We start from the raw sequence: 14,499 nt of genomic DNA on the forward strand, positions 1-14,499 counted from the left end.
TTTGTTTTATTTACTATCTGTAGATTGTATATCATATGTTTATAGGCCCGTACGATTACTTGCCCCTCCGGCACACTTGTGTTCTGTATTTAATGTAAAAGGTTGGTATTCTTTCATTGTGTAAATTAATCAAATCTCCACATGTGATTACAATAAACACAAAAGAATAATATAATAGTGATTAGGGAGATAACTATCAATTAATATTTTTTATATCAATTAATACGAAAAAGTTATCAATTAAACACTTCAGCCCTATTTTATACTATACTAAATCGTTGCACAAAATATTTCTTAATAATCAAATACTGACAATAGCTCACAGGGTATATAGGCTATATGACGGCGACGTTGAAGTAGCGTCAATGTGGCGTGTATGTCTATGGGCCCAACAGGCTAACCTCCACTACATACACTCACCCTTGGCCTCCAGTCTCTTCAACAGTTTGGCGTCGACCTTGCTGAGCAGGTCAACCATCTTGGGTTTGGGAGGCCTGCCGGGGCGTCGGCTCTGCCCCCCCCTCGGGCCTCGAACCCTGCCCGGCTTTTCCTTGTCTGGGTTTGGAGGTCGACCGCGGCGACCGGTCATGGCCATGATCATGGAAGGAACCTCCTCGTTAGCCAGGAGCACCCAAGTCGGTCCCTGTTCAAAACATAAAACATCAGCCTCTTCTTCACACATGATGTACGTCGTTTCCTCAATGTGAATAATTCAGGCTTACAGATCTTTTTCATTAACAAAATTCTATATAACGAAATTCTCCCATGATCCACCCCACACTAACATGTCCATGACCACATTAACCCATTAAGACCTGAGGCCGATTAAATGCCTTCTAAGTCAGTAGTTCTTTCAAGATGTTTCAGAAATGTTCAAAATAGCAGAACGGTAAAATGAAAAAAATCTAAAATGACACAGATGCTTTCCCAGTTTTAATGGGTTAAGACCATAGATGGATGAGGGGTAGTCATGGTCATGGTCAAACCCAGCCCGTGGGGACGCAAGCTGGTCGAACTGACGTGGATGAACCATCCCCGACTAATGTACATTTACATAACTTATCCAGGCCTGGGAAAATGATATCTTGGAAGTTCCTGGACTTTTCCCAGGAGAGAGGGAACCCCCAAAATTATGCACTGAAATTAAACAAACAGCCATCGGCTAAAGACACAGACCTCTGGACTCTCCCTCTCCTCGTAGAAGTCCCCTACAGCCATGCGAGGGCTGAAGCTGAAGTGTTCTCTGGTGACGACGCCGTCCTGGTGCCTCTTCAGATACTGAGGAAAGTGACGAGTAGCCGAAAAGGGAGAGAGAGGGGGAACAATGTTGTGTTTAACAAACAACTGCTACTCGTTTTCACAGAGGCAATCAGTGAAGAGTTCTCTTGTGGTGACGTTTAGAAAATTCACCTTGATGATTTCAGGAAACTGCTTCATCCTCCTCCCACAGGGGGTGTAGTACCAGGTCTCACCCTTCATTCGGTCCTCTATCTTCTTCACGCGGATCTCTCTCCGCCAGCTATGGAGAGAGTTCACAGATAGAAGTCACAGAGTCAATGATAAGCCACTGAGACACAGTGTTCCACCTACAGTTAACCACTTAAACCCTATATATTTAGGCCCCACAGGGCTCTATACTTGGTCTGCTCCTTTCATCCCCCCCTCTTCACCAAATCTCTTACGTGAGAAAATAGCCGAACTACAAGCTCACAATGAGTTGCAACGTGCCACTTTGTGACCTTGTAGATCTGATTTTTTTGCCCAATGTTCACCCCAGAATAGGGTGCTAGGGTTCATGTGGTTAAAGGACAGAGAGGGGTTTTGAACTTTTTTCTTCTTCTATTAAGCCACCTAGGAACAGTTAAGGGTTCAGTATCTTGCTCAAAGACACAAAGCCAGGAGGAGCCGGGGATCAAACCTGGGACCTTATGGTTACTCCCCAGACAGCTCTATCCCCTGAGCGAGCCCCTAAAGCTGACCTAGACGCATTACTGGAAGAACGTGTACAGCTTATTCACAGCAACTGAAACAGGCAGGCAGAAGCTATTGAGACCAGGACTGAATAAACGAAAGGCATTATTACCCATGAAGTAGTGGGAAATTGACTTGTTCCTCTGTTGCAACCCTCCTTTTGTTACCTTCACCTGAAATACAAACCACCACAATATAAGCCTTTCAGTATTTGTATTCTTTTCGCTATGTTATTTACCACATCAATGCCACTTTTTGAGATGGGTAAAAAAAACAAAAAAAACAAACAAACGTCACCTGTTTCATCTGCATCGTGGTCATTATCAACGTCATTGGCTGTGGTTTCAACCTCCAGTTTAGGCATTTTTGCTTCATTTCCGTCCTGACCTTGTTGTTTCTTGATCTTTCTGCGCTTCTTGGGCTTGATCTCAACCTCCGTGCTGGATGCTGTAGCACGAGCCAAAACCGCTTCAATGATGGCTCTGATCGGGTCGTCCTCTTCAGTAGGAGGCCCGGCCGTCCCACAGACCTCGGCCGTTTCTTTGACATCCACTTTCAGGGACTTCTTCCTCTTTCTCCCGGCTCCTTTCGGCTTGGCTCCCTCCGCCGCTTTCATCTTCTCTTCCTCCTCGGGACTCTTTATCTTCGCCACCTTTGGAGTTCTGACTCTGGGCTTTCGTGGTGCCTTCTCTGTAGTTACTAGCAAAAGAAATGTGCAACGTTCAGATAAAACTTGCCTAAACATTTTGCATAACACTTTTGATATGAAGTCATTTTGGTGCATTTGACACACTCAAAACATTGAATACCTGGAGTAGAGGCCGCCTTTGGAGTTCGGGGTTTCCGGGGCTTTTTCACCTTCCTGCCAGTGTCCGAAATGGCTGCGGCTACGGCAGCTAAACATGGTGGTTGGTGCTCATCGAGGCTCACCGCAGGGACACTAGAGGTTACATTGCTGTCATCTTCCATCTTCAAAGTGGGGGGAGCCGCTTCCTCAGTAGCAGTGTTCTTACTGTTGATAGGTCCAGCGGAATCTGGTATATCTTCACCTTTTGGCTCCCATTCCATTTCAGTTCCTATTCACATGCAATGAAATTTGGTTGTTGATGTGTAATGACTAATTAAGTATCTTATCTTCATCTTTTAATCTGAGTAATGTCTAAGGAAGAGGAATTCCTAATAAAGTAAAATGCAATTTTACATTACTCCAGGAGAAATATGGAATATTCTAAATATCTCAATCAATACTTACTATGGATTTTCAAAGCCATTATGAAAACATACCTCGATGAAATGGCTGCAGAGGCCCATCCGAGTGTGAAATGGATGCGTCGCTCCGAGACGTGTCGAGGTGGGATTCCTCCATCCGAGAGGTGTCGTTCATGGAAGAGTCCAGCAACGACCCCCTGGCGCTTAGGCGACTGTCGTCCATCGTCTCTTCCGCCCGGGACGTGTCCTCCGCCCGGGACGTGTCCTCCGCCCGGGACGTGTCCTCCGCCCGGGACGTGTCCTCCGCCCGGGACGTGTCCTCCGCCCGGGACGTCGTGTCCTCCGCCCGGGACGTGTCCTCCGCCCGGGACGTGTCCTCCGCCCGGGTCTCGTCCATCGTGTCGTCGTCCACAGAGTCTTCCGCACTAGAGCTGCTGTCCCTAGTCAGGTCACACACATTAGAGGGCTCTTCTTCTGTAATGAGGTCACACGCTTTGGTAGGCTCTTCTGCGGTGAGGTCGCACAAATTGGAAGGCTCTTCCGCGGTGAGGTCACATACACTAGAAGGCTCTTCTTCTGTGTGGGACACATCGTCGTCGTGGTCGTCGTCAAGCTGAGAAGTGTCTTCTTCTCCCACGCTGGAGCCGTCGTCCACTTCCGAGTCATTTTCTACGCGAGAACCGTTCTCAAAGCGAGAAGAGTCTTCCAGGCATGATCCGTCGTCAACCAAGTGGGCGGTGTCCACCACGCTAGAGCCGTCATCGGTTCTAGAGGTGGCGTCGAGTCTCGAGTCTTTGCCGTCAAACTCGGACGTGTCGTTAATGTGCGACAAGTCGGTGAAGGAGTCCTCGGTCATGCTGTCGTCTTCTGCCCTGGTGCTGTGGAACAGTGAGGAGTCCGTGTGTAGAGTCCGTGCCACTGTGGAGTCCTCTGGCCCACTGGACTCATCTGAGCTGTCCTGCTCCAGAGATTCATTCGATGGTTTGTCGTCCATCTCTTCGTCGTCATAAGCGGCGGTCGCTGCAGGCTCCTCTGCAGACTGCGAACTCCCTGGGGAACTAGTAAAAGAATGCCGCGAGTCTGTCTCAGGTTCCTGAGTCAGAGTCTCAGTAGCTTCCACATCTGGTGGGCTCTTATCTGTACCCGCTTCAGGCTGAGGGAGACGTTCCTCCGATTCTCCAACGGCAGTCACGGCAGTTTTTTTATGGTCCGTCGTTCTATGATGATCTGGCTCTGGACACCATCGTTTTAGGGCTCGAGGAGGAGCGGCGCTTAGAGGGGCAGGATCGTACAAGGCAGGGCATTTATCCGCTGGGGAGGTGGTCTCTGGTTCAGGGGCCATGGTCACCAAGGCAGGGGGGGCAGGCAAAGGTGCAGTCCTCGGAGCTTGAGTGGTTAAAGGTGGCGTTGCAGACAGATATGAGGCCAGAGGCCCTCGAAGGGCGGTAAGGGAGGGAGTGTTCACCTCTGATGCCGAGGACATCGCAGGCGCGGGACCAGCAGAAGGGACAGAGACCGACGGGGGAGGAGTAGGTGCCGTCTGAGGTCGGGGCGACTGGGTCACCATTTCAAAAGGTGCTCTGCCTGTTGAATGATGAGTATGTACGGATGTGGGAAGTGGGGATACTAAAGAACAAGGACCGGGTGGTGCCGAGGTCGGTGGTCTGCAGGAGGACGACATTAGCGACGGCGTCACGGTACCTGATGAGGAACTTGCAGTCGCTGACGTTTCGCACACTAACGACGGAGGTGGTGCAGACCTATCACGTGCACTCCCAGATGCATCTGGGAGGGAAGACATCAGAGGAGGAAGCGGCCTGGAGCCTTGGACCATCTGCTGAAGAGCGGAGATGGGTGCAGAGAGCGAGTACGAGGGGGTGGGCGTGGCGGTGAGCCCCGTGTGGGGTGGAGAGGCTACGGGCGGAAACGTCGTTTTAAGCGGATGAGGAGGAGGTACGCTGACCGAATGAAGAGGAGACATGGCAGGCGGCCTGGATGTGTTCTCCAACAGGTGCGGAGGAGTGGATAACCTTGAAGGGGACGCCGACATGTTGGAGGAAGGGGATCCCACCGGCAGATGCGTGGACCCAGCAGGGGAGAGCTGCGCTGCAGGGGGAGGCCTCAGGCCGTGGACCATTAGAGGTGGTGAGGAAAGTCTGGGGGGAGCAGCGAGAGAAGACGACAAACCGGGAGGCGTGGAGATCCGTGGTGGAGTAGATACAATGGCAGGGGAGGAAGCAACTGGGGGTCCTGGGGCAGAAATGTGAGGCGCAGAGACCACCGGAGTGCGGGGAGAGGTTGGTGCCTTCACAAGAGGAGACGGTGAAACGGCTGCAGAAGACGCAGAGAGATGAGAGGACATGGAATGGGGAGCGTGTAGACTCATCGCTGGCTCCCTCACTGGGGTAGCCATTTCTGGGCGCGGGGCTGTTGGTTGTTCAGCATGCTGACGGTAGTCACTCGTAGGCCCCATATGAGGTACGGGGGGTTTAGCTTGGTAATTGTCACTTGTAGGTATCCGCTGGGCAACAGGCGACCTTTCCATTCCATTATAGCTGTTATCCACATCCTCGAATGCTTCACTCATACGCCCTAAGACAGAAAATAGATAAACAATTATTACTAAACAGATTCTTAAAAGTAGCGCGACATTTTTTTGCAATGCATTTCATTTAGCAGTGAGATGTAACAAGGCATTTGATAGTCTCACGGTAGGAACTCGAGCACCACTTGTCTCAATTTGTTCCGAAATTGATTTCTGTAAAAAGTGCAACGCTAGCAGACACAGATAACAGCAGACCATCTGAGCCAATCACTTGAGCCAAGCTGTGTAGTAGGAACAGCACAACCTGGTGGTTAAACCATGGTGCTGCTACACCAGGTTGTGCCTGGTACAAACTAAATTTGTTATAACAGTAATACATCAGACTTACATAGTGCTTTTCTTAGTACCCAAAGTCGCTTATTGTTAAAAAATAAGCAGCCACAATGACAGTGGCACTATGTTGGATAAATAAATATCCCAAAATGTATTCATTTTAAATCAAAGGGACAACTGAGGTCATATAGTGAGGAGTCCAAGGGATTCTTACTTGGACGCTTTACGCTTATTGGATACATTGTGACAAAAAATATGTTTTTGTACTGTAGTTACACAACATGTATATCATAGCTTTCCTCTAACATTGTTTTAAAGACATGAGGAACTAACTATGATAGGGTTGTCCACTGAAAGTACATATGTTATATCTCTTAATACAGGGTGACTAAATTTTTTCAGCAAGTTAATTTAAATATATTTTATATTCAAACAAAACATAAGACTTTTACCGTTGAAATAAGCATGAAAAATGAGAGAAGTCTGATCTTAGTTAAAAGTTAAAACCATGTTAACACTATTTTAACACGATGATCAGTAGTAAAAACAAGTAGTCTTAACTTTTGACAAAGAGGAAGACTGCAGTAGATCTGAACCACACCCCATTGGTGTGACAGTTCGATTTATATCAGGAAATACAAGAATCTAGCGTGTCATAGTGGAGAGAGCAACCACTTGTCACAAAGACGCAATTCATATGTCCTCAAACTATTTCTCAACTAAAAAATTATAATAAGCCACTCTATTAGTCTGAAAGTTCATGTAAATCTTGTGGAGCCTTTGAGCATATTCTGAATCTTAATTAAATATCACTGTCTACCCAGTAACATTACACAAGAGCTCAGAAGTAGAACATTATTGGAAAATTCAGACTGCTGCTGCGTTTTTTTTCCTTCTCCACAACATTCTAATGCTTAATGTATGCTCCATCATGATGGTGTTGTGCCAAAAATAGCAGATCTACAAGCTCGCGTGTTGCTAATGCGACTCGTTGAGAGCTTGTAGATCGGCTACTGTCACCGCACGACACCGTCATACAACGAAGTATAAATCGGCCATTAAGACCTGGAACGCATCTGTGTCACTTTAGATTTCTTTGGCTATTCAAAAATAGCAGATCTACAAGCTCATAGCGGCTATGAGCTTGTAGATCTGCTATTTTTGAAAAATATAATATTTTTAGATTTTTTTCCAAAAACTGTTAGGATTTAGAAAACATTTTTAAGAATCGCCTCTTCAGGTCTTAATGGGTTAAAATAGATTTGTCTCATTGCGAAACTTTGTGCTGAACTGGGCTTAAAAGATTTAAGATTGTAGATTACAGACACTGTGCTAAATGCATCAATCACAAAATTCTATAAAGTGCTTCCGTAAGAGAGCAGTGATCACCTTGCATGACGGAAGACATTCCCACATTGCCAGCATGGGGGCTTCTCTCCCTGCTCGGGTGTCCTTGCGGTGAACCACTGTCCTGCACCGCTGACGGGGACATCATCGACACCGACGACATCCCCATGGGCAGAGGGCTGCTGGTGCCCCCTCTCCCAAGACTGTGGTGCTGCGGGCTCCCACGAGGCGGAGTGAAATTCTGGGAGGCCGGGGGCATCATCTGCCCCTGGCCCTGGGACTGAGGCTGGGGCGGCGGTGGCTGCGGTTGGGGAGACGGTAGAGCCGGGTGCTGGGCCTGGTGCTGGTAGTAGGGCATCCCGTTGGGCATCATGCCGTAATGCTGAGGTTGCTGGTGCTGCTGGTGGTGATGGTGCGGGTGGTGGTGGGAGTGGATGTGCTGCTGGGACTGTTGGTGTGGGGCCGGCTGTAGGGACTGCTGCTGGTGATGCTGTGAGGTGCCGATCCCAGGGTGCACTTGGCTCTGGTAGGCCCCGTACATACCGTGGGAAGAATAGCCCATCTGCTGGGGGCTGGGGTTGCTCCTGTTCCAGTACTGACCCGAAGTCAACGACATGCTTGGGGGGCCCGCTACGGGAGACTGGTGGGAGCTTCCCATGCCCCCGTTGAGTTGGTACTGTCCGTGACCCTGGTAGTGGTGCTGCGACTGAGGCTGCATCATCCCCGGGGCAGACTGCTTGGGGTGCATTCCGTGCCCGGGAGAGGGACCCATGGCTGGGCTATACTGAGGCTGTCCTCCCCAAAGGTAGTCATAGCCCATGCTGCTCTGGTGGTGGTTGCTCATGTGAGGGTAAGGAGCCGTTGGCGGGTGGGGACCCGGCACACCGGACCCAAGTACAGTAGTGACGCCATTCACATTCATTTCGCCGTTCATATCTGTCGGAGAGAAAAGCCATTAGTCCAGCGAATGTATTTGTGATTTACAATCATGTGTTAAATAAAAAAATAACATGATACTATTTCTTGCTGGCATTTTTTGCAGCAAAAGCCATTCAACATAATTGCTTTCCGTAAGCATCAGCGCGCCTCCACTAGGCAAGGGTCTGCCTTTCCCAGCAAATATGCAAATTTCACGCAAGCAAAATAATTGATGTATGCCGATCACACAGTTGAATTAAGGAGGTTAGGAGGAGGGCATGTCACAATCATCATATCCTGTGAAACATGGGGACATAGCATGCATGCACAATGTAACTGGAGCTGCTATGGTGGAAGGTGATTGGCAGATCAACAGAAGCTTGAACTGCGTAAGTGCTATATCTCCATTCGTCACAGGCTGTGTCATCTCCTCTTTCCAGCCTTCTTAATGTAATGAGGAAGGGAAGAGCCACCAGATAACCAGCTGCCATGAGCTATTCTTGAGCGTATTTCTTTCGCAAAATATACACCAACTCCAGTTTATCGTCTAAAACATTAAATTCACTTTTGACCAAGTTTGACCATTCTGGTATGTTTAGGGGCGTAGCAGTCGATACCGCACGCTTCATTTCTAAACAAACTCTGGGATCTGTGTTATGGAAAACTTGTCGACATGTGTCGACCAATTACAACACTAACAGGTGTCACAACAACCATCTTCAGGATTACCACGTCAGACCATAGACAAGTATGGTCTGAAGAAAACATAATGGCATCAATATCTACAGTATGTACAGTAAACAAATGTCGGTATGGTAGAGTGTTGAACTCTTAACGCACTCCAATTGGACAATACTCCATTTGGCAATATACCAACCACATAAGCAAGACAACGTGAACTAATCCCCCACTTTTCTCAGTATGTTCATTCTCTGCTGGCTGACCATACTCACTTTTCCCTTGCTGTGGGAAACTCATGGAGGACCCGTTAGTATAGAGAGAATCCCCTGAGGTCAGTTTCAGTCCTGAGTTCGCCGACGCTGAAGCATGGCTGCCATAGTTGAAATGGTTATTCGCCTCCATCTGCATCATAAACAACAAAAGCGTACACATTTATTCTCCGTGGCACAAATCATTGAGCCTCATAAACACATACTCAGATACTCAGTTATTCAAACAAATAAAAGACTTACAAAACAAAATGAATAAACAACTAAATAAAATCAAATAAATGGCAAGTCAACTGACAACTGATGATTGTTTACTTGACTATATGGTCTTAAAACAGGGTGACTGCAAGATTCATCAAGCTAAATCAAAGACATTTTAAGACCAATTTAATGCCGGTTTTATCATTGTTTTTAATGCCGGAAGAATACAAGTCTGTGGGACCTGGTGGATAGTGAAACAAGAACCTTGTTTTGAAAGCCTGTGAGACAGAATTTAAGACTTCAATAATAATAATACTTTTTTAAAGCTTGCAAAATGTCAATAGAACACAATTTTAAAGACATTTCTTGGGACCTGCAGGCGGTCTACAAAGTTATATATAGAACACCGCATTTCTTAAAGTTTTTTTTTTTAATGTTACATAATAAGCACCGTCCCCCCCCCTCCTTCCACACAACACAAGACCTATCTCTATGTGTGTACATGTATGGCTTTGGCAAAAAAATAAAATAATGGCTGCTTATCATAATAACAGCCTCATCCCCGACAATAAACCGTCAAAATGTCGCAACTGTCTGGGGCTAAAACAGCAAGATGCCCGGGCCTCTGCATAATGGACAATGATACATACACACACTCATCATTAAAAAAAAAAAAGCACCGTTTATTACTCCGTTAGTACGACGACAAGAACTGATCTACAAGCATGAGAACGCAGGACGCGTTCTCACTCAGCTTGTAGATCAGTTCTTGTCGGCGAGCGACGTGCGCCGTCGAGCGAGGGGAGTGTAAATAAATTAAAGCTTTTTTTTTTTTAAATGATAAACCAAACGAGCAGACAGACAGACGGGCCCGCAACAGCCAAGAGGAAAATGTACCAACTACTTACTTAACAATTAAAATATACAACGTTATAGAAGAACCACTTAAAACAAACGTAATTTCTTGTTTTTAATATATTACACACACCCAAAAGAAAAAGGGTTAGGCACTCGGCTAAGCCATTTATTTTTTAAATTTCATTTTCATTTTCACAGAAACCCCAAATAAAAGGCCTTCTTGTTCTTCTGGTTTAACGTTAAAGCTAACATTAGCCAGCGTGCTCTGCTGCTGCTCTCTCTACCATTAAAGCTCTCTCTGACTGAGAGACAGTCTGGCTCTGGGACCAACTCACTTGGCAACTTTGCGCATCCGGTCAAGGGCGGATACGGAAACGGCCCGTGTGCGCGGACGGACGCTAAACCGGATACGGTAGGCGGGCTCTAGACCGGATGTGACCTCTGAGGCGTCAATAGAAACCCAGGGCTTTCCGCAGGTACTGCGAGGAAAGCCTGTGTGTGTGTGACGCGGAGGGGTTTAGCTCCGCTCCGCTGCCTTTTAGGTTCTCTCGGCTTTCTCATCCAGACTAACATAGTTCACACATTCACAAGTCTTTTAAGCCGTTTCACTTCTGCTTCTAAAACAGTTGAAAAGCGAACATGGTTCGATTCCCCCGTTCACCCACTGTTTGTTTCTATCAGGGGGGACGGGATCATGATGAAAACATCGAGCCCGAATCACAACAACAGGCGTTGTCTCCAAGGTTATTTAGCTCCAATCAACAAACATGATGAGAACACAGACACACACACACACACACACACACACACACTTGGCCATCAGATGTTATGTTAGCCCTGGACTGATGCTGCCAGCTAGCTACCAAGAGGGCTAAACAGCCAGCCTGGTAGCATTTTAGCTTTAAAGTAACAGTTCCATCAGTTAGCCGTGTGGCTAACAGAGCTAGCCAACAGACCCAGTCCCATCAGTTAGCTGTGTGGCTAACAGGGCTAGCCAACAGACCCAGTCCCATCAGTTAGCTGTGTGGCTAACAGAACCAGTCCCATCAGTTAGCTGTGTGGCTAACAGAACCAGTCCCGTCAGTTAGCTGTGTGGCTAACAGAACCAGTCCCATCAGTTAGCTGTGTGGCTAACAGAACCAGTCCCATCAGTTAGCTGTGTGGCTAACAGAACCAGTCCCATCAGTTAGCTGTGTGGCTCACAGAGCTAGCCAACAAGACCCAGTCTCATCAATTAGCCGTGTGGCTAACAGAGCTAGCTAACACAAGAGAACCCCAGGTTGCAGGTACTAAGAGGAACCACCAAACCACGCTTGTTTGAAACTGAGATGCACACACTCACTCACTCACACACACACACACACAACACACACCAGAGATCCGTGGCTGGCAATCTTGGGGGAAACGGACTTGATCAGTAACTTAATTAGGATCTCTAATTGCGAGTCTAATTAAGTCGCAGTCGTCATCAACACGCCTTTTGTTCACGCGCTAGCTAACAGCCCAGATGAAGTTACATTGTTGTTTACGGTGCAGAAGAGCATCCTCCTCCTCCTCCTCCACCACTATCACACGCTCCACTCTAAAGTTTGGCTGGAATCGGAATTAAAACCCGCTCTAACCTTTCGGATCTCGGATTCCAAAGGACGCGGTTGGCTTTAGACCTCCGACAGAGCCGCTTTGTGACTGGAGAGATGGCCCCGGCGATGAATAGTAAACAACTATTATCGCTAACCTTTGGGTTTTAAATTAGCAAACATGGCTGGTGCGTGCTCCTCCGTCCAGTGCAACCATGATGATCATCACAGAGCTCCGGAGAGCCGCGTCAAGTTACACAACAACAGTCAACACACACACATCCGCTCATAGTTGATATGCTGGACTTCACAATAAAAGTGTATGAACGTATATTTTCAGTCTTTTATACCAGTGGTTGTCAAACTTTTTCAGGTCAAGGACCCCCAAAATCATATGTATTTGACCGCGGACCCCCATCTCAACATATTTTGTTCCAGGGACCCCCAGAAGCAAAGATTTGAGCAACAAATGTTCGCTTAAAAAATATATATATATTCAAAGGTTTGCACAAATTAATGTTCACGATTTTTCAAAAAATAGCAGATCTACAAGCTCATAGCGCGGCACTCGGTGCCGCGCTATGAGCTTGTATATCTGCTATTTTTGAATAGCCAAAGTATAAAAGGTCATAATTATTGTGATGCTATATTAACACATTTAGCTGGGGACCCCCTGGAACCCCTTCAAGGACCCCTGGGGGTCCCCGGACCCCACTTTGACAACCAATATACAGTCTTACATGTTTCAGACCCAAGGCCGATTCTACAAATGCCTTCTAATTTTCTAAACCAGTGGTTCTCAAACTTTTTCATGTCAAGGACCCCCAAAATGCTATGTATTTGGCTGCGGACCCCCACCCCCCCCCCATCTAAAAAATATTGATGGGATGGGATTTTTGCCAGGGATTTTTCAAAAAATCTGCTATTTTTTGAATGAAGCCAAAGTATAAAATATGGTTAAAGTGGTTAAAAAGATTGTGACGCTATATTTACAAATATAGCTGTGGACCCCCTGGTAGCCCCCCACGGACTCCTGGGGGTCCCCAGACCCCACTTTGAGAACCAATGTTCTAAACCAGTGGTTCTTTCAAGATTTTTCAAAAATGTTTTTTTTTTTTTTTGCAGATGTACAAGCTCACAGCACGGCACGAAGTGACACGCTGTGAGCTTATACATCTGCCATTTTTGACTAGCCAACGCTAAAATCTAAAATTACACAGATGCTTTCCAAAATTACACAGATGCTTTCCCGGTGTTAATGGGTTAAAATGTTCAGTATTTTATAAATACTGGAAATCAATCAACACTATCTGAGACTAAATCTTTTTCACACACTTTATTTTTAGTTAGCAATACGAGAATAACATGGCAATCATTTATTCAATTCATATTTCAAATTAAATACAGAATATAAAACAATATAACCCAAATTGAGGTAGTAAAGAATTGATATTTTCTGAGTGACATTGTCATTGACTGTGTTCAACAGTGTTGTACATTTATAGCAAACTGCGTATGTGAAAAGCTTTCCCTTTCTTTATAGCATGATGACCATTTAAACTGTTCCCCAAATTTCCCATCTTCAAAGAATATGAAATAGGCCTACGTATTGCAATGTTGCCCCCTCAAATGATCCACCAAACATGGTGAACGCCATCCATAGCAATGCATTCATTTACTCTTTCTTAATTTCTCTATTCCACGGACAGATACATCTATGCAATGATTTAAATTTAAATTCTTTGTTTTTACACTATTCATGTCATGTCTGGTTTTCGAGTTTATGATCAATTATCTTGCCCAGGAGCACATTGTCATACACCTTTTTTTATTCCTACATCACTGATCATAATTGTTAATTGATTTTTTTTTACTGGTCAGGTCAATCTCACAAGTTTTTTTTCTGCACTATAATTTGATTCTCTTATTTTTCTGGTTTTATTTTAACTTCTTATTTTTCAAATAACCTTTTACAATGTGTTTCTTTTGCAATGTCTTAATACTTAATGTTTTGTGTAAAACACTTTGAATTACCCTGTTGTTGAAATATGCTATACAAATAAACTAGCCTAGCCTTACTCATCTAGCTGGTGTAGTCTACACTACACTAACTTTGGACCTGTATACTACTGCATGGGGTTATCTTTATTCTGTCTTTTAGTCTAATAACATGGAGAGCAGAGGCAGTGTGCCTAATATTAAAAAAATAATCTTAATACTTTAATAAGATATAGTCATAGATACAGATATACTTAAAGGACGACTTCACCGCTTTTCAACCTATCTTCATATAATTGGTCCTCACTAATACTCATGATAAAATGGTACATTTTTTTTCTACTCGGCCTGTGTCTCATAGGAGGACTGTGGACAGTCCAGAAACCGTCTACCAGTGACATCATCGTTAGGCATGATTTTTTTTCCCAACAAGATTTCACATTTTTTATTTAGATTTTTATTAACACGAGAACAATGACTTATTTTATTGCATTGCAACTAAAAGCCTGCAGTTTCTATTAGCTTGGATTCCCCATTGATGATGTCACTGGTAGACGGGACTCTGAACTGTCCACAGCCCTCCTCTGAGACA

At 45.7% G+C, this 14,499-nt stretch overlaps 1 protein-coding gene across 2 annotated transcripts in view; it reads right to left on the reverse strand.

Annotated features, from left to right (window-relative positions):
- The window catches only part of baz2a (bromodomain adjacent to zinc finger domain, 2A), a gene marked incomplete at its 5' end in the record, with an annotated part of 34,315 nt that extends 24,903 nt beyond the window's left edge, over positions 1-9,412 (reverse strand). For both annotated transcript variants that reach the window (XM_080443457.1, XM_080443456.1), the window contains 9 exons: positions 421-643; positions 1,177-1,278; positions 1,411-1,519; positions 2,084-2,144; positions 2,269-2,670; positions 2,781-3,047; positions 3,256-5,772; positions 7,448-8,341; positions 9,277-9,412. In XM_080443457.1, the coding sequence (XP_080299583.1) occupies positions 421-643; positions 1,177-1,278; positions 1,411-1,519; positions 2,084-2,144; positions 2,269-2,670; positions 2,781-3,047; positions 3,256-5,772; positions 7,448-8,341; positions 9,277-9,412 (4,711 nt within the window). The remainder of the gene's footprint in view (positions 1-420; positions 644-1,176; positions 1,279-1,410; positions 1,520-2,083; positions 2,145-2,268; positions 2,671-2,780; positions 3,048-3,255; positions 5,773-7,447; positions 8,342-9,276) is intronic.
- Between the last annotated feature and the right edge of the window lie 5,087 nt (positions 9,413-14,499).

Source organism: Gymnoscopelus braueri (assembly GCF_963280865.1).
Source record: "Gymnoscopelus braueri genome assembly, chromosome: 12".
NCBI lineage: Eukaryota > Metazoa > Chordata > Actinopteri > Myctophiformes > Myctophidae > Gymnoscopelus > Gymnoscopelus braueri.